We start from the raw sequence: 24,424 nt of genomic DNA on the forward strand, positions 1-24,424 counted from the left end.
GATTCTTAGCAAGTGAGCTAAGAGAATGCTTACAACTATCCAGGCCAAATCTCCAAACTTGGCAACTTTAAGACTTGTGGACTTCAACTCCTAGAATTCCCTAGCCAGCAGGGCCGGATGAGGAATTCTGAGAGTTGAAGCCCACAAGTCTGAAATTTTCCAAGTTTGGAGAGCCCCGAAATAGAGCACCTTGGTGTGTTATGCTGCTCTGTATGGAATTTCTAAGGTTAACTGAGTGGAAGTTTTTCTTGTCAGAATGGTATTTGTCAAATTTAATTTTTTTAAAGGTTTTATTTAGGTGATCTTCAGAAATACATTATCATGCACAGTTCTGAAGATAAGGCAAAATCTTTTCATTCATTTGCAGTATTTTACATAAAATAAAGGATGGCTAGGCAATGTAGCCCTTGTAAAACTTCTAAGGGATGGCTACACAAATTACCTTACAAATGGCTGAAGAGTTGCACAGTTTTCATTTTCTTGTCTGAAATCTCACAACACTTCAGAACTCTGTAGTGTTGTGGAATCTTGGGAATGAAATTGCTCCAGTCTTGGCAAGTTTGGGGCAATTTTTAAATGTTTGGACACCTACAAATTAATTGTAGGGGTTCCAATAGAAATAATTTCCATTTTTTTAAAAAAAAAATCATTTTTGTATATAACACGTGTTACTATTTCTGATTATTTAAAGCATAATTACTTTTAACTTTGAGAATTGTTCAGATATACTACATTATTTGTTTTTGTTTACTGAATATAGGAAGTCAAGTAGCAGCCTTTATTATGATTATGAACAACATTTAGAACTCCAATTGTTGGTCACTTTTATTAAATGTGCCCACATTTTATGTTTATGAGGAAAACTCCCAGCAGTGCCAATCTGTCACTGAGCAGTAGCATCATCTGGAGGAAGTTATGATGTGCATGGATTCCCTCCCAGTCCACTGGAGAATCCTTAAAATGTCATCATTTTAAAAAAGTTTTTTTCCCCTAAGTTGTCCAGACTTGCCAATGTTGATGTGTGTGCGTGAGAAGGAAAAGAAGGCCTTTCTAACTGAGCTGTCCTTCATTTGCCAAAGCAAAAATCGGCTCCTTATTCTGTGAGCATTTTTTTTAACACAACGTAAGCTGCTAATTTTTACCGCTCACTTTTACCCTGCCAAAAAAAGTGTGAGTGCTCATATAAAGTACTGCTGGTGTGTTTCCTTTAGAAGCGTTATCTTCTATTTGCATAGGAAGAAAATTGGTGAAGTCATGTAAACATATCCCAAAGTTGTTGGCTCTAGAAACTAGAGAGGAAACAGGTTGGCAAGAGACAACCTGGTGTGGATCTTGTCCAGTCCCTGGATCACCGCAATCAGTTGCTGGCTGCTGTTTTGGTTGGGTGAGGCAGGAAGAATTACTCTATTAATCACACAGGGATTAAAAGCTAGAGGTTCCTAGTATTTATACCAGATCTAGATAGTCCACAAACCTCACATTTCCTGCCATTCAGGGGCCAATGCCGGCCTCTGTGACTCCTCTATGTACCTGATGAAAACCCTAAAAAGCTGTGCATTCACAGGCCTTGTTTGTTATCACTTACTTTGCACATATTTGTCCTGTCATAATGTAATTGAAATTTAATAGTAGGAATTCTAGGTTTCTTGCCAGTTTAAAACTACCCTGGAGAGAACAGCCTTCGTAAAGTCTGGTGGCAACTAGCGGTTATTCAGAATTATTCTATCTTACACAAGAATGCATAATTGTGAAAAGAGAGATATAAGAAAGAAGATATTGCCTCCTAAAATTTTAATAGGGGATTTTGAAAATATTTTCCAGAGCCACATACATACGTAGGTACATATGGATTTATTGGCCCATTCAAAGTCTTGCCATTCCAGTAAAGTTTGTGAACGTATTTATTAGCCAATCCAGGAGCTTTTCAGTCAATCAGAATAGAACTGGAAGGGACCTTTGAGGTTTTCTAGTCCAACCCTCTGCTCAAGCAGGAAACCTGTACCATTTCAGACAAATGATTGTCCAATCTCTTCTTAAAAGCCTCCAATGAGGGAGCATCCACAACATCCGATGGATGAATGGAATGAGATGGAATAGAAATATCTTTCTACATGAAAGGACACAGCTGCTTTCAAAGGGTTTCATTCAAATAACACAGAAACATATAATTTAATATTTTCTCAGTTTCCGTCGCTGCTTGACCACTAGAAAAGGGCTCTATTTTAAATAGGCTGTGATAGTCAACTTGTATTTGCATAGGACTGAAGGTTTGGGGAAGTACTGCTAAATTGGAAGAGCTAACGTTTGGTCAGGAAAGATAAAAATCTTGAAAGAGAGCCCAGCAATGCAGAGCTTAAACAATGTCAAGGAGTGTAAACTGGATGTTGAAGGAATATTTTAAATATTCAGAGTACTATTGAGAAGCAACATATAAATATCTAAAATAAAGTGAGAGCATATCGGCTTCATTTAAATTACTGTACTCACTGTAGCACCTGAAAAATACATATCATACATACTCACACAATTCTCATAAGGGTAAACTATGGTTTGGAATTTCATTCCAAACCCCCTAATTTTTGAATGAGAAAAAGAAAAAAAATCACATTGCCAAAAACACCTTTGAGTAAAGAATTAGACTTACAAATCAACAGAATGTTGCAACCCCTCCTTTCTCACAACAAACCCAATTAAAAGACTGGCCAAAGGAGGCTAATTTTCAGGGCTTTATAGGGAGACATGTCACCTGGCTGCATCTGGGAATAAGGTGCGACTAGGAAGGAGCCAAACTATGCCAGAGTGACAAGAAAGTATCAGGTGATGTTGGGTTTTTTTGCGAATATTCAGAGAAAAATAAAATACTCCAAAGGAGATTATTTTAGGCAAAAAGCTTAGAAGAGCCTCTTCATTTTTCTAGATGACTAATCTCTGAGGTGTACAACAGCTTTTCTGGACAAAATGTTTGAGATGAAATTAAAATTTGGGATTGCACAATTAGCCAGTATACCAGCTTCTGCATGCTGGCTTTTCTTTTTGATGGAAACTCAATTTCATTGAGGGCTGCATCAGGGTTTTGTTGGACCTTGGTGGGGCATGGCCAGATCGACATCACTCATGTTGTGCACACCTGTGGTGGCCCGGGCGGGGCTGGGGGGGAAATCTTCCTGCATCCCTCTGCCAGTAAAAATGGAGCTCAGGAGGGCTGCGTGTGGCAGAGGGCTGCAGGAGGCCATTGCAGCCAAAAATGGAGCTTGGAAGGGCTGCGCATGGCCCTCCCAAGCTCTGTTTTGTCTGGTAGGATGGCCCTGCGGGCTAGATCTAAGCACCCCCTGGGCCGGATCCAGCCCTTGAGCCTTGAGTTTGATGCCCCTGTGCTAGAAGTTGTAATAAGCATGCTTCTTAAAAGCTTCCAACACAGCATGTTTTAAATGTTCCACTGTATTAAAATATGGTTTCCATCTTTGTGAAGAGTCAGCGAGGAAGAGTGGATTTTTGACAGTCAGATGGTTTGGGAGAAAGTTGTTTGAACTGAGCAACTGAGAAAAAGTGATCCCATAATTTGAATAGCTACCATATTACTAGATGGATACCTGTGCTTCGCTATGAAACTATGTGATCAGGCTTGGTTAATATAAAGCAACTGGGAAGTAAACTCCCAACCCACAGGCTGGATGAGTCATGCGCTGGTCAAACCCACTCCCGGTTTAGCGGAGGGGTAGCATCAGGGTGTGTTAATATAAGGCACCTGGCAGTTGGAACAGAGTTCTTTTCAGGTTGATAGGGGGAGTAGAACATCTAACTTCTTAGCATCAGAGTGTGTTAATATAATACTGTATAAAAAATACTAATGATTGGATGGTCATTTCGAAAAATCCTTTCTTACCTACTACTTGCCACATTTCAAGTTTGTAGGATTTACAGTTCTGGAGATTTGGCAATGAGTGAGTGATATTTGGCTTTTATATATATAGATTTATGAGAGCTTGTAATTTACCCAACTTTATAAATGCGATCAGGAACCAAGCCTGATAAATGCCATTTCTTGGCTCCAGAACTAGTTTCCATGGTAATGCTTGATCTCGCCGATCCCACTGTGCCTCAGTGCATGTACAGAATGCTTTTCTCCTATCACAGAAGTAATATAAAATCTGTTCCTGTCTCTGTGCTAAGCGTAGGTATGTTGTTTGTCTTCTTCATTCTGACTTTCTTCTTTCAGCGAAGACCATGCATAACAGAGCAGCTTTTCACTACAGATTGGGGCGACTTGAAGCTTTTTGGTCCTTCCATGGAAGGGTTGATGTGAGGCTCTTTTACCACTAGGATTGCAACATAGAATTAACCTTCCTTCTGTTTCGAAAAGAAGTGGCAGCTTCTATTATAAGCATACCATTTTATTTTACAAGGCTTTTTGTAGGCTTTATCCCCGTGTGGCCCGACTGGCTCTTAAAAACAAATTGTATCATAAAAATTCATGCCAGAAAATAAAGCAAGAGAAAATAAAACTTCCATTTAAAGTTGCTTTGTTTTAAAACCTATTTTATCCTATCCCGTCCCACATTTCTTTTTCCAGGCACAGGAGAGAGTGGGAAAAGTACCTTCATTAAACAGATGCGGATAATCCATGGCTCGGGCTACTCCGAAGAGGATAAAAAGGGTTTCACCAAACTGGTGTACCAGAATATCTTCACTGCCATGCAGTCAATGATCAGGGCTATGGAGACCTTAAAGATCCTATACAAATATGAGCAAAATAAGGTGAGGCTCATCGCTGCAGAGCAGTCTGCATTTCTCTGACCTTTCCCCCTCCTCCTCATTTAACTTTTTTTATTTGTTTATCAAAGTATAAAATACAAAGAAAAAAGAGCACGACAAAGTAAGAAGAGAGGGAGGGAAAAAGAAGGGATATAGTGTAATGGGAGAAAAAGAAAAAGGTACCGACTCCCGACTCTCTTCAGCACAATAGAAGGTAACAACATCACAACTACAACTTTTTGCTGCGGGTATTTTATGAGTATTCCTATAACAATAAGCCTGTCCGGTTTACAAAAACAACGGTCTGCGTTTCTTTGTCCTGTCCACTTTGCAGAGGTGGGCTGCGCAGCTTCCATAATTCATAAAGTTTCATAATCCAGAGGCCTCAAAGAGCAGTGCAAACTAGATCCAGAAGTTGGCTTTTGTAAGAATCGAAGTGAGGGTAGTCCTCGATTTAATGACCGCAATTAAGCCCAAAATGTATGTATGAAACATTTGTTAAGTGACTTTGCCCCATTTTACGACTTTTCTTGCCACAGCTGTTAAGTGAATCACTGCAGTTGTTAATTTAGTAACACGGTTAAGTGAATCTGGCTTCCTCATTGATTTTCCTTGTCAGAAGGTCGCAAAAGGGGATCGTGTGACCCCCAGGACACCGTCATTAATATGAACCAGTTGCCAAGCTTTTGAATTTTGATCACGTGACGGGGGATACTGCAATGGTCGTTAAGTATGAAAAATGGTCATAGGTCACTTTTTTCACTGCCGTAACTTTGATCGGTCACTAAATGAATGGTTGAAAGTCGAGGACTACTTGTATAATTGTCCCTGAGTAGTGAGGCAGAAACATTTTAAAATCTTTTTTATCTCAGTTTATTGGGTGCCATATTATTGGAGGGAGCATGGCCGATGGGTCTAAACCAGGGCTGTTCAATCTTGGCAAGTTTAAGACCTGTGGACTTCAATTCTCCAAATTCTTAGCCAGCCATGCTGGCTGGGGAATTCTGGAAGTTGAAGTCCATGGGTCTTACACTTGCCTAGACTGGATACCCCTGGTCTGGAGGAAAAGGTGCTTTTTATAGGCGGAAATGCTCTGAGAAACATCTGCGAGTTGACCACCAGCTGAATTTTGCACTGGATCCTCCTCTTGTTGTTAACATGAAGCTCCAGCAGTAGGATAGGAAAAGGAAATGAATAAATAAAAGTCCCAAAGGTGCTTTTTCAAGAGCAGAAGACTTTTCACTTCTCATCCAAGAAGCTTCTTCAGTTCTGAAACACTGAAGTTCTGAGAACAGAATTGAAGAAGCTTCTTGGATGAGAAGTGAAACGCCTTCAAAGAAAAACCAGGAAGTCCAGTTGCCTATTGGGGGAAAAAAAGCACCCTTGGGGACAACCGTGGGCTGGATGACTGAGAATCTCCATAGAGTAAATAAAAGCCAATTCCTGCTGAAAGGGCTGGGACAAGATCCGAGTAAGCCATTAACACCAGATTTGTTCTCTCCTCTCATCCTGAATGAAGGCCAATGCACTACTGATCCGAGAAGTGGATGTAGAAAAGGTTTCATCCTTTGAACAACCCTATGTAAGTGCAATTAAGACATTGTGGAATGACCCAGGAATCCAAGAATGTTATGACCGGCGGCGAGAATACCAACTCTCTGACTCCGCTAAATAGTAAGCCAACTTACTGTCACTTTTTTTATGTCTTCCCTTCCTGAAAACTTTAAAAGGAAGAGGAACTTCGGGAAGTTCCTCTTGTTGAGTAGCCTGAACTCTCTTCTGGGTACTTTTAATCCATTGGTTTGTTTCTTTCCTCTGGAACTACAGAAACCAATTCCTAGTATGTAACAAGCTCCTACATTATTACAGTATTACGTATTTGAAGAGTCATGGTGGCTCAGTGGCTAAGAAATTGAGCTTGTTGTCGGCAGTTCAGCGGTTCGAATCCTAATGGAGTGAGCTCCCGTTACTTGTCCCAGCTTCTGCCAACCTAGCAGTTCGAAAGCATGTAAAAATAGTGACCACCTTTGGTGGGAAGGTAACAGCGTTCCGTGCGCCTTCGGCGTTTAGTCATGCCGGCCACATGACCACGGAGATGTCTTCAGACAGCGCTGGCTCTTTGGCTTAGAAACGGAGATGAGTACCGCCCCCTAGAGTTGGGAACGACTAGCACATATATGCGAGAGGAACCTTTACCTTTCTCTTAAGTATTTGACAATGTTATATCTGCTTTCAGTTGTGCCTTCTTCAGGCTAGGCATACCTGAATCATTCTGCATAGGGCTTGGTTTCCAGTCTCCTTTCCATCTTGCTAGCTGTCCTCTGAATCTGATCCAAATGTGTTCCTGCTCCTTTTGAATGGTGGTGCTCAGAATTAGAGAAATAGGGCAAAATAGAGTAGATAAATGCTTTCCGTGTTTTGGGCATTCTAGCTCCCAGGATAATAAAGCTCCTTGATCTTAGATTGGAGTTAAAGTGGTAAGGAGAAGTTGGTGTTGAGGCAACGTTGGTGGAGAGGAAGAAAATATTGAAGGAGCTACGTAGCATACCTCTGGTGATGGTCCTTCCCTCTTGATCTTATGTTGTGGCCCGAGTAAGGCCATAGTTTTGCTGTTTGTATTGCTCAAGATTTCTTTTGAAATCTGAGAAGCCTCAGGATCTCATGTTCATTTCTGCATTGGTGTTTTCATGTTGTGCCTCTGAGTAGCATCCAAGTTAGATTCCTTGGTCTATGCATCAAGTTGTGTAGATGGGAAGCCCAATTGTGTGGAATTCTTAATATCTCTGGACTGGAGACATTTGGCAAAAAGAAAAATATGAAATGTACCACCAAACTCTTTCTGCACACCTAAAGAATAGCCACTGAGGGAGGAAAGCTTTCTTATTGTATAGACTTGCAACTCTCAGTCCTGTTTCAACAACTTCCACCAATCTAGGGAACATTCATCCAGGTTAGTAACAGGAATAGGGGTGTTAAATCACCTCTGTCTCTTCAGAAGGAAGCAGCTGATACTGTAATTCAGAGGTCTCCAAAGCTTGGCCACTTTAAGACATGTGAACTTTAACTCCCAGGTTGCCCCAGTCATGTTGGTTAAGAAATCCTTTGCCTTGTTTTTCTGTCTTTAGGTGAATTGTAACCAGGAGAACGCCTATCTTTGTAAGTGATGGGAAGTTAGATAAAAGGTTTAGGAGTATTTGTGCCTTGCTACAAGCAGAGGATATAAATTCTATATTCTTGGATGTGGGATATTGTTGGAAACCAGCCTTGAATGTTTGAGAAACCGAGCAGCCTTTCTGTATCGGAGCTCTTTTATCATTCTCCGTTATAATCTTCTCTCTTCAAAGGCATTTAATGTGGCTGCCAAACTTAAGCCTCTTTAATCTTTCCCTCATATATTCTTTTTGCAGCTACCTTACCGATGTGGATCGTATTGCCACCCCAGGGTACCTCCCAACCCAACAAGACGTCCTGCGGGTCAGAGTCCCAACAACTGGGATCATAGAATACCCCTTTGATCTCGAGAACATTATATTCAGGTAACTTTCTTTCATGGACATCTGATATTTACAGGTGCTTTATATAAAAGCATAATATGATGACATGTGTCTCTGGAGTTTGGGGAAACAAATGCCTTTCTCTTGCCATGTTTCTCTGTGTCTTGTTGATATGTCTTGTTGATAAATGAAGCCTTCCCAAGAGATTGTCACTTTAATGTGGTGGAAGAGCTGTCTAGCTTTTATGACCCTGATCACAATGTCATCAGAAATATCCTTCATAACATTATCTCATATGGGGGCCAGCTTGGTATAGTGGTCAAGGCATTGTCCAGAAACCAGGGCAGGAAACTTTAAACACGAAAAGGACAAGAAAAGAAAATGTGCAGCCAAGATAAAACTCCTCAAGAATAATTAAGGAAAGGACTTAATACAGGCCTATTAGAAGGAAGATGGAGAAACTATACAGAAACCTGTAGTGGGAAACAGGATTATAAAACCACAGAAACATTTACAGAGAAATTAAATTTGACATCACCGGAAAGTGAGATATGACAGGCAGTAAAGTAAGACAATACAGGAACAGCTGTAATGCCCATTTAAATGTCAGGAGAAGAGCTAGAGAGTTAGAGTAACGACAAACAAATGTGTTGTCAAATATGTTATCCAAAAATATGGAACAAAATAGTGTGACCATAGAGTTTGGGATATCCCTCCCTCCCTCCATATATATGTATGTATGTATGTATGTATGTACGTATGTATGTACGTATGTACGTACGTACGTACGTACATACATACATACATACATACATACACACATACATAAATAACAGAAGGAGGGAGAAATGCCAAATGAGCCAAGACCAGCTTTCTAACAAACGATACACAACACAGGATGGCTTATTTTGTTTATTGATTATATGATTGCTTAATTTATGCTATAATGTAGAAGACATTAAGGCTAATTGTGAATCAAAGCACTTGGTTGTTGTAGTACCATTAGGACAGGATATCCAACTTTGCCAGCTTTAGGACCTGTGGACTTCAACTCCCAGAATTCCCATCTAGCTGGCTAGCTAAGCTGCCAAGGTTGGACACCCCTGCTTTAGAGGAACTAGAAGCTGCTGAATTTTGAGTACTTCAGAACAGGAAAGGGAGCAAGGCAGAGATTCATGTTATTACCCCTCTCTGTAAATTACAGTGAGTTCTAAGAATGGCAGGATTAGAAAAGTGGGAATAAACCATTATTGTGGCAGCGTTGCTTAACGCAGGTTATACGCAGGTTACACTCGCAGAAAGTAAAGAAGAGCTAGAAACCTAATTATAAAAACAACAATGGGAAGTGACTAATCTGAGTTAATGTTAAATATTAAAAAAGATAAAACCAACTTGAATTTGCTGTGGCAGAAATGAAGGAAGATCGGGGGATGTATTTGTTTTCTTGGGCTCAGGAATAGATAAACATGGTAGAGCTTGCTGGAGGCATAAATAGGAGATCTATCTTAGGAGGGAAAGCAATGACAAACAGAGATAAGATTAGGAAGGATTTCTATGACAACAACGATCATAACAATAAAGCAGCAGTTTTCCCAATGGTAATATAGGGCTATTAAACCTAGAGCTTTAAAAAAGAACGAGAGAAAGAAAAAAAAAAGGCACTTTTAAATTACGGATTTTGAGATGGTTACTGGGTATGGTGCTTGTATTTTGAATAGCAAGAATTAGTCATTCAGTCCTGGGCCTGCCTTTTGTCTGCCTGCCTGCCTGTCTCTTATATTTGTTAAACCCCTCAGTCAAAAAACTCTGGGCAATGGACTACAGAGTAATAACAAACCAAATCTTTTTAACCAATAAAATAACCAGTTAAAGGTAAAAACAAAAGCATACAGGTATAGCGGAAGTGCCTTATGCTGATCAGCTGGAGCTAAAAAAAAACTTCATTGAAAAAAGGAAGGTTTTCATTCATAATCCTCCTAAAGAGAAATGGAGGTGCCTTCTCAACTTCTTTTTGGGAGGTGCGTTCAAATCTGGATTCCTGATGCTTGTTTGGACTAGTCCCCACTGTTTTGCAAGGCTTGCCAAGACCTCCTTTTTGATGCGAAAGAGAGATCACCTGGGTCAAAGTTACCCAGCTTGACTTTACGCACGGGGACCAGAGAGAAATGAGACTGGGAGAGGAGACTAGGACTCATAGATTCCTGGTTTCTAGCTCAGTGTTTTTAACCCACTATACCAAACTGATGCTCTTTGAGCCTCTAGAGCAGTGATGGCTAACCTTTTTGTCATCGTGGGCGGAAAGCGTGTCCGTGCATGTGACAAAGCGTGCTCATGTACACACACCCATGTGACACCCGCCCCCCGTAGAGCCAAGGTGGCGCAGTGGTTAAAATGCAGCACTGCAGGCTACTGCTAGATCAGCAGGTCAGCGGTTCAAATCTCACCGGCTCAGGGTTGACTCAGCCTTCCATCCTTCCGAGGTGGGTAAAATGAGGACCCAGATTGTTGGGGGCAATATGCTGACTCTCTGTAAACCGCTTAGAGAGGCCTGAAAGGCCTATGAAGCGGTATATAAGTCTACTGCTATTGCTATTGCTATATTGCCCCTCATGCATGTGTGCACAAAACCCATCCCCCGTGTTCCCCCATGCTCACATAACCCCCCCCCCCCGGCCTGTTTTGGGTCTAGCAGGCCTCCCTGAAGCCTCCTGGGACCAAAAACGGGGCATGGGGGGGAGCACCGCACCTCCCTGCACGCTTTCTCCTGCCCCCTCCCACATGTGGGTGTGACTAATCCACCCCTGTGCATGGCCATGTGTCTTCCGCATACATGTCTCCCGCCACACATGCGTGGTAGAGATCCCAAAACCCGCTGGCTGGTGGGAGGCCTGCGCACATGAGCTGGGGCGACAGCTCACATGCCCGCAGAGAGGGCTCCATGTGCCACCGGTTCTCTATCACGGCTCTAGGATAAGGTATTCAACAACATGAGGACCTGATCCAAGTTTCATGATCCTTGCAAGGATGAGAGGCTCCTTGGAGTCTTTTCTGACATGCTCAGAGTGAATGAATGGCATCAGGCTAGAAACCAGGAGTCTAGCCCCACCTTAGGCACGAAAGCCAGCTGTGCCAGTCACCAGGGGATTGTGAGTTCTAGTCCTGGCTTAGGCATGAAAAGTTGGCTGAGTGGTAATTTGAGCCAATCGCCAAGAGATGGTAAATCTTAGTCCCAGTTTAGGCATGAAAACTGGCTGGGTGACTTTGGGACATTCACCAGGTTGTGAGCTCTAGTCCTACCTTAGGCAGTAAAGCCAGCTGGGTAACCTTGGTCCAGGGTTCTTTCTCTGAACCCGACTCACCTCACAGGGTTGTTGCTGTGGAGAAACAACAGGAGGAAGAAGGAGTATTGTGTCTTCAATTGTTTTTTGAAAACAATAAAGCCAGGATGTATGTAAATAGATAAACAAACCAAAAACGACATGTTACATGAGCACAAGGGATAGTTTAGGAAAAAAGGGTGGAAGAGGAGGAGTCCGAAACTCCCTTCTGCTCCTGAGTCTGGAAAACTGCGACCCATCAAGGTAGGGAGGAGATGTTCACTCCCCTGGGGTTAGGTCTGATCACTGAAAGTCACTCCTTTAAAACCAATGAAACTATTGAGATGTGGCTGCCCAGCCTCTTCTTAAAACCTTCAACGATGACCAACTCACAAGGCAGATTGTTCTACTATTGTCGAGACCTTACCAGGACATTTTTTCCTGATATTTTCTGGGTCGTTGTAACTGATACCTATTATTTCTGGTTGTTGTCATGAAAAAGAGTTCCTGCCCATTTTTCCTGTTGCTTCCCTTTATGTACTCAGAACACATGGACTGAGCCCCCATATCATTCTTGATGCTCTCCTAGGGGTGTATGGCCAGCAGCCTTCTGGGCCTGGATAGTCTAGGTGGAGGGGGAGTGGAGGGGGTCAAGCTATTCTCCAAAGCACCTGAAGGCCAGAGGAGGAATAATGGATGGAAATTGGTCAAGGAGAGACTCAACCTAGAAATAAGGATAAATTTTCTGACAGTGAGAACAATCAACCAGTGGAACAGAAGTTGCCTTCGGAAGTTGTGAGAGCTTTCAAGAAGAGAATGGTCTGCCATCTGTCAGAAATGGTATAGTGCTGTGGTGGCGAACTTATGACACACCTGCTGGAAGTGGCACCCAGAACCATCTCTACGGGCACGTGAGCTGTTGCCCGTTGCTCTTCCGGGTTCCAGTGTGCCGGCCAGCTGCTCTTCACATTCACGGGATCGCCAGAAATTGGAAGAACAACTGCCTGGTGCACATTCGTACACTGGGAAGGTAATCTGGTTTCCGGTGTACGCATGTGTGTTGGCCACCTGGTCTTCCTGTTTCTGGTGTGCATGCGCATGAGAAGACCAGCTGGCTGGTGCGCTGGAACCCCAAAGAGCAACGGGTGACGGCTCGTGTATCCAAAGACCGGGAGAGGGCATCCTGGGGGTTGCTTCCTAGGGGAGCAGAGCTGTCGGCCAGGACTTGGTGCTGAAAAGGTTTGCTTTGAAAAGGTGTCTCCTGCTTTAGCAAGGGGTTGGACTAAATGACCTACAAGGTCCCTTCCAACACTGATATTCTACTCTAATGACCTCAGATTAGTTACCTACAGCGAGGATGTCCAGCCTTGGCAACTTTATGACTTGTGGACTTCCACTCTCAGAATTCCTTAGCCAGCCCTGTTGAAGTCCATAAGTTGCAAAGTTGCCAAGGTTGGAAATCTCTGATATACAGCAGCACCTCAAGCTTGTTGTCACTAATTCAGAGTGGAGTGCTTCCTGACTCTTTGGTACAATGATATTGGGGAAGACCTTTTGGGTAAAAGCTGGACACATAAGAGATCAGTTGCCCATCCTTTCATCTAGTGGCAGCCTAATAGCATGTTAGACTAGAAGCCTTCAGGAAAAAGATGGATTGTAGCAGGGAATCTAAAGGAAATAACACCACTACACAGATTATCATTCTCACACCAGGCTTGCTGTTCTCCAACAATTCTGCTGTTGCAAACGTATTGGATACTCCATATTTTTTTTTGGGGGGGGGGGAGACTTGGGGATTGGGAACATTGACCGATCGATGGGCATTCACTGTTGTTTCTCCTCCCCCCCCCTCTTCAGAATGGTGGATGTTGGTGGGCAAAGGTCAGAAAGGAGGAAGTGGATACACTGCTTTGAAAATGTAACTTCCATCATGTTCTTAGTAGCTCTTAGTGAATACGACCAAGTACTGGTGGAGTCTGATAATGAGGTAAGCAAAATGACTGGTGGTCAGCCTTGGCGTGCGGTGCTTGTATATAGAATGCGAAGGATATGTGTTTTTGTTTTATTTGCATAGTTTTCTTATGTCTGATGTACACTGAAGATGCAAGTTTAATGTTGTTGTCCGAGGTGCAATGACAATAAAGTAAACTTAACTCTTGGCTCTGCTGTTGATGGCAGAGTGCCCGGACTACTTGTAGCTTACTCCAGGGGTCCCCATGAGCTGTTTACAACCTGGGTTGCGGAAATTGCAGGCAAGCATGTACATGTGCATCCCCCACTTGTGCGAGTGGCAGGCGAGTGTACATGCACACACACTCCATTGGTGTGAGGGGTGGGATTGCACGGAAATATTCCCTCCACTGCCTGTCCGCAAAGCTGGAAATATTGGGGAACTGTTGGTTTACTTGGTCAGTTGCTGACCCTGCAGCCACTTTCCTCTGACCATTTATTATGTACATTTATTTATACACTAACTGATAACCTGGCGTTGTCTGGGTATTTATTTATAGGGGGAAAAATTGTTTGGATCAAATGTAATTTCTGATGTTGGATTTTCCCCCTTACCAGAGGGAGCCCCCTTGTGGAGTACCGTGAAGCCGGTACCATGGCAACTCCATTGTGCTGTACAGTAGAAGCATTTTATGGCAGTACAGTAGAAGCCACTTGAAGGCACAACAGGCTGTATCATAACAGAACACACACACCGAGGGCTGTTAGGGATGTCTTACCCCCCACAGTATTTGTTTCTAGAGATTAAGTCATCAGTGTGCCAATTTGGTTGAAATTGCTTGAGGCGTTCCAGAGTTATGCTGGAACATACACAAACAATAAGTTTGTCTAAAGTCATCCTCAGGGAGGAATAGGTTGGGCAGAGGAGCTTTTCACAGGCAGCCCTGTCCCTGGAGCAGCTTCGTTTCTTCATCCAGTCCCTCAGAATAGCAGCCTTATCTCAGCAACCACCAAATTCTTTGAAGCGCCTGTCCTGTTTCCCATGTGGTATTTCTTGGCTCAAGATTTTTATTTATCTATTTATTTTAAATGGAGGTCATATAGAAGGGCTGCCATAGAGGAAAGACTGGGGTGTTCCTTCAATTCTCTTAGCCAAGAATGACCCATAAAATATGGGTGGGGTTCCAAGATTGTTACTTGGCATTTGAAGTGATCATTTGTGCCCTGCCAGGTTCTTTGCTGGGTGTTGGGCCGTGAGGACCTGGTGGATGCCGAGGTTGTATTCCCCCCACCTGAATAAATAGAAAATCAACAAACATTTGCCTTTTTTGCCCCCAAACCTTGAAGTCTGTTCTCCCCTCACATGAAAGCAATTAGGAGACAGGTCTGGGTACTCTCCTCCTCTTCCTCCTCCTCCCCCCTCCTCCTTTATATATATTTGGGGCATACCAGATGCCTTGACAAAATATCTAATCATTCCCTTGGTTCAGCTGATAAGGGAGGAGAGTTTGTGGCTTAGAGGTTATTATAACTGCCTAACATGTAAAATAGAAAAAGTTCAAATCCCAGTAAGGGTATGGCTAGCTGATGAGAGCTAAATAGCTTGAAATAGATCTATACTAGTCTCCCTTCATTTATTTATCAGCAAAAAAAAAGTGTGTGTGTGTGTGTGTAAGATATATGGACTCCAACTCCCATAATGCCTCAGCCCACATGCACATATTTTAAAGGTTTCTGAGGTTGAGAGACACTGAATTAAGGTATTGTTGAAAATGGTTGTGGCAAAACTTTTATGAGACAACAGGGGACAGATGTACAGGTGGCCCTTGACTTACAACGGTTCATTTAGTGACTGTTCGAAGTAACGGCACTGTAAAAAGGGACATGACCATTTTTCATACTTATAACAGTTGCAGCATCCCCACAATCATGTGATCAAAATTCCGAAACTTGGCAACTGACTCACATATATGACGGTTGCATGTCCCGGGGGTCACGTGATCACCTTTTACGACCTTCTGACAAGCGAAGTCAAAGGAGAAGCCGGATTCGCCACAGCTGGGTTACTATCTTAACAACTTCAGTGATTCACCTAACAAGTGTGGCAAGAAAGGTTGTAAAATGGGGCGAAATTCACTTAACTCTTTTTCTTAGCAACAGAAATTTTGGGCTCAATTGCGGTTATAAGTCAAGGACGATCAGTACAAGGCTTGTCCAAAACGATGTAATCTTTGTTTACCTGTTTATTTATTATGGATCTAAAAAAAAACCTGCTTTTCCTTATAGAACCGCATGGAGGAGAGCAAAGCCCTTTTCCGGACCATAATTACCTATCCCTGGTTCCAGAATTCCTCCGTCATCCTCTTTCTTAATAAGAAAGATCTCTTGGAAGACAAGATCATGTACTCTCACCTTGTGGATTACTTTCCAGAGTTCGATGGTAAGCAGTTGACTTTTCAGGAATTAAAACGGAGGATCAGCCCTGCTAACTTTGGAGGCCACGTCCAGTAGGAGCAAGCCCTTCTGTTTGAGGGCAGCGTCAGCAAAGTGTAGGAGGCACTTCTGCTTCAAATGTTTACATCGGCCTGCTAGTTTGTAGAGGTGGATTCAAGAGGTGATTGCAGTAGAAATCAACTTTTCCTGAGCATTCCCTCTTTCTTGAATCCCCTGAGGGAGGCAGCAGAGTCCCAGGAAATGTGGTTGGTTATCTATCTATCTATCTATCTATCTATCTATCTATCTATCTATCTATCTATCTATCTATCTATCTATCTATCTCATCTATCTATCATCTATCTATCTCTCTATCCATCCATCCATCCATCCATCCATCCATCCATCCATCCATCCATCCATCCATCCATCCATCCATCCATCTATCTATCTATCTATCTATCTATCTATCTATCTATCTATCTATCTATCATCTTTATTTTGATGCAGCCTTCCATCTTTCCGGTGTCAGTAAAATGAGGATCCAGATTGTAGAGGGCCACAGGCTGACACTGTAAACCACTTAGGACTGTAAATCACTGTGAAGCGGTATATACAGTAGTGGCCAAAATTTGGGGAGTAGTACCATAAAATTATATATCAATAGAAAAATAATTTAATCAAGAATGCAATGCAATAACTTTTATGAAGCATCGGCTATTAGAATAGGAGTTATAAAGAAGAAAAGTGAAACACGTAGGAAAAACGAGACATACAAAAATTATCACCGTGTCAGTTAATACTTGGTTGCGTCACCTGATTGGCTCATTGCCAAAACAAGATGACACCTGATTGGCTCTCTAACACTCATGCTCATTGGCTACAATCAGAAAGCTAACTGATATCAACCTAAGTAAGTTGTGCTTCCTTTTTCTGGTTATTTGGCTATAACTTTTCATAGAACACAGATAATTGAACAAACAGTGTTGCATTACATTCTTGATTAAATTATCTTTAATATATATAACTCTGGTACTACTGCCAAACAAAATGGTGTTATTAGCCATCAAACCTCAAAAATACATTTTCCCCAAAAGGTTTCCACAATTTTGGCCACTACTGTAAGTCTGTCAGGGGCATCAAACTCAATTTCATTTGAGGGCTGCAACGGCTGTGGTTGACTTGGGGAGGGATGGGGAGTGGGGGAGATGTGGCTGACTGGGTGGGTTAGGTGTGGCTGACGGTGGGCGTGGCCAGCTTGACACCACTCCCCAAACTGCTGACATGTTTCCCCTTCGCATTGGGTAGACTGGGATGAAGCGACGCGGGCCAGCCCCTTACATTTTGCAGGATAGCCCTGCGGGATGGCTCCGACCACATCCCGGCCCTTGAGTTTGACACCCCTGCTCTAAGTGGTATTGCTATTTTTGAACCTTTCCTCCCAACTCTGGAAGCTAGCATTTAGGATGGACAGGCAGGAAGCAACTCGACCTCTAACAAGAGGCTAAAACTTTGACAAATGGCGAGGTTAGCCTGTTTGTCAGAGATTCTTCTGCATTGTTGATAGTGCCCCATCCATTTCTAGTAAAGGAGAGGAGACTTGCTTGCCTCCCCAGAGTAAGGCTGGGGAATTAATTTTCTGAAGAGGCCAGAGGAGAAACGGGGGCAGGTGTGGAAGGCCGAACCAATATAGCTATGAAGGTGCATAGACACGCACATAAGCATATACGTAAATATAAAAAAAAATAGTTGCCTTCAAAATAAAAGCAATGCAGTTGTTCTGGACTTACATCCGTTCATTTAGTGACCATTCAAAGTTACAACGGCACTGAAAAAAGTGACTTACAACGGATGGTTGCAGCATCCCCGGTCAGGTGATCAAAATTCAGGCGCTTGGCTACTGATTCATCTTTATGACGGTTGCAGTGCCCCGGGGTCATGTGATCGTCTTTCTGACAAGCAAAATCTACGGGGAAGCCAGATTCACTTAGCAACCTTGTTACTAACTCAGCCGCTCCAGTGATTCACTTAACAGCTGTGGCGAGAAAGGTCGTAAAATGGGGCAAAATGCAACAAATGTCTCTCAGTAACAGAAATTTTGGGCTCAGTTGTGGCCGTAAGTTGAGGACTACCTGTACTGTATGGAGTACACGTATTTATATTTGATTTCTAATTTCCGATCGACCTGACATAGGCCAGTAAAATGCCCAAGTCTATCCTAGAGGAGACAATGATATTTGGGAAGAGTGAGAATGAGCTCCATCCTTCTGAGGTCAAGAATTGGAGAATACAGGTTGTCCTCAACTTATGACCACAATTGAGCCCAAAATTTATGCTGCTAAGTGAGAAATTTGTTGTGAGTTTGCGCCATTTTACCACTATTCTCGCCACATTTGTTAAGTGACTCACTGCAGTTCTTAAATTAGTGACACGGTTGTTAAGTGAACCTGATTTCCCCATTGATTTTTGCTGGTCAGAAGGTTGCAAAAGGGGATCACGTGACCCTGGGACTCTCCAACCGTCACAAACGTGAGTCAATCAAGCATCTGAATGTAAATCACGTGACTCTGGGGAGGATGCAACAGTTATAAGTGTGAAAAATGGGAATAAGTGACTTTTTCAGTACCATTGTAATTTGGGTCACTAAATGAACTGTTACAAGTCAAGGACTACTTGCAGCCTGCTCTTAATCAGAGAGGTTTCTCCTTCCAGCCAGATCTGATGGTCCATGAGAAAATTTTGGTGGTCTGCAGAAAAATTATTTGCATTTTTTATAGTGCACTAAATCAGGGGTCCTCAAACTACGGCCGATGGGACGGATACGTACAATGAACGCTTGTGTTGCTGCAGAGAGTCTCCCCCTTTGGGGTCTTTTTGTGGGGGTCGGAGGGCAGGCAGAAATTCTGACTTGGGGTCTGCTTCAGCCTCCTGGTGGGGGGCTTTGGACAAAGGCTGGAGGGAAGCACCGCTGGTGGCAAAGAGCCGGAGGGCCTCGTTCCAGTGGGACTGCATCATGGCCTGGAACTGGCAGACCATCTCAGCCCACTGAGCCTCTAGGTGCCGGTACCTGGCCTTGTACTCCCGCAGGTCTTCCCTCTGCTTGGAAAGCCTATGCTCCTAGTCCTCAGTGAGGTGCTTCTGCTGAGCCTCCTTCTCAGTCAGATCCAATTTGAACTGAGCTGTTTTGCCAACTCTTTCTCATGGGGGCTGCTTAGCTCCAGCAACTGCTTCCTGTTGGGGCCCTAAGGACCCCGGGCGGGCAGGCGAGGAGTAGCTGGGAGGGGAGGAGTGAGTAGAGGCTGGCGAAGCGCCCCTCGGCGTGAGTGACAATGAGTTGGGCACGCCCACCCAGTCACATGCCCACCTGGCCACGCCCACCCACCCAGTCACTAGGCAGATCATATTAGTGGTCCACGGGATTTAAAATTATGAATTTAGTGGTCCCTGAGGTCTGAAAAGTTGGTGACCCCTGAGTCAGATAGTCTTTTCCTCTTCATTATAAATCCTGGTTCTCTTCCGTTCTCTCTCCAGGCCCGCAGAGAGACGCTCAAGCAGCCCGGGAATTTATCCTCAAAATGTTTGTGGATCTCAACCCCGACAGCGATAAGATTATCTACTCTCACTTCACCTGTGCCACAGATACGGAAAATATCCGGTTTGTCTTTGCTGCCGTCAAGGACACCATCCTGCAACTCAACTTGAAGGAATATAACCTAGTCTGACCTTGAATGAATCTATCCTCTTCTCCCACCCACCCAATCCGCCCCCCCTCCCTTTAATCTCCTTGGGAGACCTTTTGTCGTGAAGAAAAGTAAGACAAACGAATCCCACGAATTTAAACCAACAGGAAAACAATCTTGATTTTTAATGATGTCATGATTGCAAATTGTCTGATCTGTGGAGTGGCAATGGTTTTTTTTTCCTTTTTCTTTTTTCCTTTTTTTTTAAGCACACCATTACCTTCGGTTTCGTGTCTGCCCCACAGAATAGCTGATTTCCCCCACCTTTTTTTTTAAATAGCTTTTATTTCACAGTTTAAAAACTGTGGGGGACATGCTCCACTCTTTTTCTCTCTCTGGCACCTTGTTAATTTCCTGCTTTGTTGCCAGCAGTCCAGGCGGTTTCCTTTCAGACTTTGTACGTTGCATTAGTAAATTCTTTTTTTTTTTTTTTCCTGTCTGATCTGGCGATAAACGTGTCCCAGACCATCAAGCCAAACTAAGGAGCTTTATATTCGGCTGTGGGAGTATAAGATGCAGCTTGGACCTTCAGCTTGTGCCATATAATGCCTCTGGTGTGAGTCCTCCCTCCCTCTCCTCCCCGTACATCTTGACTGTAAGGATATGTCCCGAAATGGGTTTACCCTAGATGACATCGTAAAGAGGAAAACCCAGTTTATTTTGCCCACAGCGCGAAACAAGCCGTCCTTTGGTTCCCGCTTTCCTTTGTTGCTTTTTACTCTCGCTTTCGTTTTCTTCCCTCCACCAATTACGGGAGTTCTATTGACTGTGATTATTATTGTTTTTTAAATTATTGTTTTACACCTAGTTTGCTACATGTGCTATACTTTTGTTTCTTGACTACCAACCAAGCAATAGCTATCAAGCCTGAGGGAAGTGCCTGATTGCGGGTTTTTTGTTTTGTTTTGTTTTGTTACCTTTTTTGTTTTCTAATTTAGCGTTTAAGGAAAAAAAAAGAAAGAAAGAAAGAAAGAGAAAGAAAGAAAGAAGAAAGTTAAACTTGCTTCTCACCCAACGTGAGAAAATCCCTTTGGTGGAAATCCGAAATCTGCACCAGATTTTGGGCCGGAAGGAAGATTTGAGGTTTTGACTCATTCACTTGGATCTTGTGTGTGTGTGTGTGTGTGTGTGTATGTGTGTGTGTTTTGCAAATTAACCCTTTCGGGTCAGGGGAAAATCCTGACCCCATGTTTGGGTGGGTTGGGTTGGGGTTAAGATGGTGTCTGCATTCTGAGTCAAATTGAAGCAACCTTTGGCCTTGTTGGTCCTAAAAAGTATTGGGAAGGTCTGTTAGCTCTTGGCATGGTTGCAGCCAAATCAGAGAGGGCCTTTGAATGACGTTGCCAAGGCTGGTGTGATTGGCAGCTGCTGCCGCCATCCATCCTCCCATCTCTTGACCCGTTCTCTCGGAAGCCAGCTCACTCTGGGGGTGCCCATTGAGCGTGCATGAAAGAAGCCCAGCACAAGGGATCTGTGGAATGGAGGTGGTTTACAGGTGTAAGCTTTGAAGTGGACCAGGTGAGAGAGAGGTCCCTTTCCGGAGACCGAGTGCCAAATGTGTGCCCTGCTCAAAGTCAGTGCCAAACCCCAAACTTTTGCCAGTCTTTTTGGAAGGCAGATTGCCACAGGACCCAGCTAGGGATTCTAGTGAAATGAAACAGTCTCTCTCCGCTTCCTCCGGAGACCCTGGGTAGCAGTAACACAGTATGTGTCTCGCAACTGCCAACCGTCACATTTACAAATGCCACAAGAAACAGCCTTTTTCACGAACAGGACAATGGGCCGATCCCCGTAACGTGGGTGGGGGAGGGTGGGTGGAAAAGGATGGCAGTGTCCAATGTGCTTTTTTTTAAAAACGCTTTTTGTCATGTTGCAACGGGCAACACTAGTGGACTTCCTCGCACGAGATGTTAATGAAGGGTTGGGGGGGGGGACGTGTTTTGCTTCGACACAACAACACTAATTTAGCATGAACATTTGCAGCATTCCAGCGGGGTGGGAGGGGGCGGGAGAGGGTGTTGCCTTTGGCTTTCTGGGACCGCCCCTTTTTTGTGGAACACTACAGAAAGAAGCCATGGTGCAGGGAGAGCTGCATTTTTGGGGGGGGGGCGTGAGGAGTCCCTCCCGCTTACCGTTGCATTGTATCGACAACACACCGTGAATGAGAAGTTGTTAAAATTGGGAGAAAGTAATCTACAGTTACGTCAGAGTAACTACACAAAAGGGCTTGTTGGGTTGATGGGGGGGGAGGGGTGGGGAGAAATGGAGCTATTTTCCAACATCACCAACATTCCTGAGTTTTTGTTAATTGTTTTGATCTAAATGTTTTTTGGGGAGGGTTGTGTTTTGGGAAAGAGGGTGGGGCGAATGAATTCCCCCTCGATAGGCCGAGGAATAGCTACATGTCGAATTTGTCTTCTCGCCCAAAGACCCAGACTTTCTTTCTACAAGGGGGAACTCTGTTCTTGCAAAGGTGCCATGACTTTAACTCTCGAAGCCCCTCGCCGGAAGTGTTTTCCTGGATGGCGTGAGCCCCTTGCCTCTGCTGCAGGCTTTCACCGTGGCCCTTGGACCTGGAACTTGGATTGGGAGCACCTGGCCCATCTCTCTCTCTCTCTCGCATCGCCTTTCCAGGAAACAGGCCTCCATCCCGGACCGCTGTGCCTGCCAAGTGGACCCTTCGTCCCCACACAGCCTGCGAACCGTTGGGGGGAGGCAGCGTGGAGACGCGTGAAGGGGGGTTATCCCTCTTCTTTTCTCGCGAAGCCGCACTACGTGGACCAGCCGTCGGGATGGATGTCCCACCCGGGGGTTTCTGCTCAGGAGCGTGCCAACTTTCTTCGACCATTGAAGCGTTCCTCCCTTCCCCTTCTGTTGGGCTGATGGGAACTGGTCGAGGTTCCAAGACGATCCCGAAAGAAAGACGCCGGGGTTCTTGAAGCCGGGCCTCCCGCACGGCGGAGGCAGCCAAAGTTAAGACAGGAGAGAGCAGTCTGACCATGTTCTGTTCACAGTGCACTTTATATGAAGAAAAAAAAAAAGGAAGGAAAAAAAGTAGAATCCTACTGAAGACGCACTAACCTGCTCGCACACTTCGTCGGACTGTAGGCGGAAAGAGGATTGCCAAAACACACCATTCCATCCCCTTCGGCCGGGGGAGGACGACTTTGCGACGGTGGGCCCACCCGACCGGCAGCTGCCTCCCCCCCCCTTCAACGGTCTCCCCTTGGGATCGAATTCTCCACCTGCTTTTTGCCTTTTATCGTGTGTTTCCCTCCCTCCCAAACACATTTTATGGCTACTTTGGGGGAGGGGGGGAAGGGTGTGCTGGCCGTAGGATCGGAAAGGAAGGCCGAGTTCACCATCCGAGGTTTCAAGTCTGTAATTCAGTACTCTGTGTGTGCGTGTGCGTATGTTGTATACTTTTTTTTTTAATTTTAAAGAAGAAGAAAAAAGCATTACATGGTTTTGTGCCAATGCCCGTTCTTTTCTTTAGTACCAGAGACTCTTTTACAAGTACCAGTGTGGTGAAAAAAAAAAAATTTTGGTTATACTAGTATATTATAATAAGAGAACCTGATTTAAAAAAAAAAGAATAACATTTAAACATCCTATTTAAAAAAAGAAAACCTATATATATGTATAATATAAATGCATATATATATATATATATATAAATGCTGTTTTTAAAAACCTTTTTTTTGTCATTTTGAACTTGCATGTGGTGTTAACACGTGGGGGTGGGGTGGGCAAAGGAGGGGATTGGAATTTCGTGGCCCGGGATTGGTATTTTTTCCCACCGTGTTCCTGTCTCGTCCCCCCCCCCCCCAACGGTGAGGAGGAGGCAGAGACTGGGTTTCTCGGAACACTTGAATTCGTTCATCTGCTGGGTGCTGACCCTCCTTATTTTAGAAGTACCTGATGGAAAAATTGATTTTTCATAGCTTTCTCCTGAATAAATTGTTTGAAATTGGAATAAAATTCATTCCTTACAAAAAAAAACCCCCATCCTCTGTCGTCTTTCTTCTCTTGTGTGCTTTAAAAAAATATATATTGAAGAATTATAAGTACTCCTTAACTTACAAAGTTCCACTTAGTGTAGGAGTCAGCAACCGTAAACACTCAAAGAGCCACAAAAGTCATGAATGGATACCCCCCCTCCCTCCTCCGGTTCCCTCACCATAGAGGCGCCACCTAGCACGGCTTCTTTTTTCCTCTACCTGTCCTAACCGAATGCCCTATCAATTGTGGAGCCGACCGGCCTACAGGGAGCCGCAGCAGAGGGATGAAAGAGCCACATGTGGCTCCAGAGCTGCAAGTTGCTAAACTCTGGCTTAGTGTCATTTTGAAGTTACAACATCGCTGGAAAAAGTGAACATTTTTCATGCTTAACAACGGTTACAGCATCCCCATGGTCCCATGAACAAAATTTAGATACTTGACTCCTATTTATGATGGTTGCGTTGTCCCGGATCATGTGCTCTCCTTTTGCAACCATCTGACAAGCAAAGTCAATGGGAAGTAGACAAAACACAACCGTGCCACTAATGTAACCACTGCAATGTCAAAGCTGTGGCAAAAAAGTTACAAAATGAGGCAAAACTGACAAAACTGTTTTGCTTACACCATAAATGTTGGGCTCAATTGTGGTCGCAAGTTGAGGACTACCTGTTAACTGGATGTAAATTAAATTGGAAAATAGCTTATTGGCCCCAATATATAGTTGCTCTGGATAGCA

At 43.8% G+C, this 24,424-nt stretch overlaps 1 protein-coding gene across 1 annotated transcript in view; it reads left to right on the top strand.

The window, feature by feature from the left end:
- The window catches only part of GNA11 (G protein subunit alpha 11), a 29,080-nt gene extending 5,801 nt beyond the window's left edge, over positions 1 to 23,279 (top strand). Inside the window, exons 2-7 of the mRNA XM_032226706.1 lie at positions 4,571 to 4,755; positions 6,272 to 6,426; positions 8,160 to 8,288; positions 13,421 to 13,550; positions 15,800 to 15,953; positions 19,478 to 23,279. Coding sequence (XP_032082597.1) covers positions 4,571 to 4,755; positions 6,272 to 6,426; positions 8,160 to 8,288; positions 13,421 to 13,550; positions 15,800 to 15,953; positions 19,478 to 19,668 — 944 coding nt within the window. The 3' untranslated portion in view covers positions 19,669 to 23,279. The remainder of the gene's footprint in view (positions 1 to 4,570; positions 4,756 to 6,271; positions 6,427 to 8,159; positions 8,289 to 13,420; positions 13,551 to 15,799; positions 15,954 to 19,477) is intronic.
- Positions 23,280 to 24,424: the final 1,145 nt, after the last annotated feature.

This window comes from Thamnophis elegans, chromosome 1 (assembly GCF_009769535.1).
Source record: "Thamnophis elegans isolate rThaEle1 chromosome 1, rThaEle1.pri, whole genome shotgun sequence".
Taxonomy (NCBI): Eukaryota; Metazoa; Chordata; class Lepidosauria; order Squamata; family Colubridae; genus Thamnophis; species Thamnophis elegans.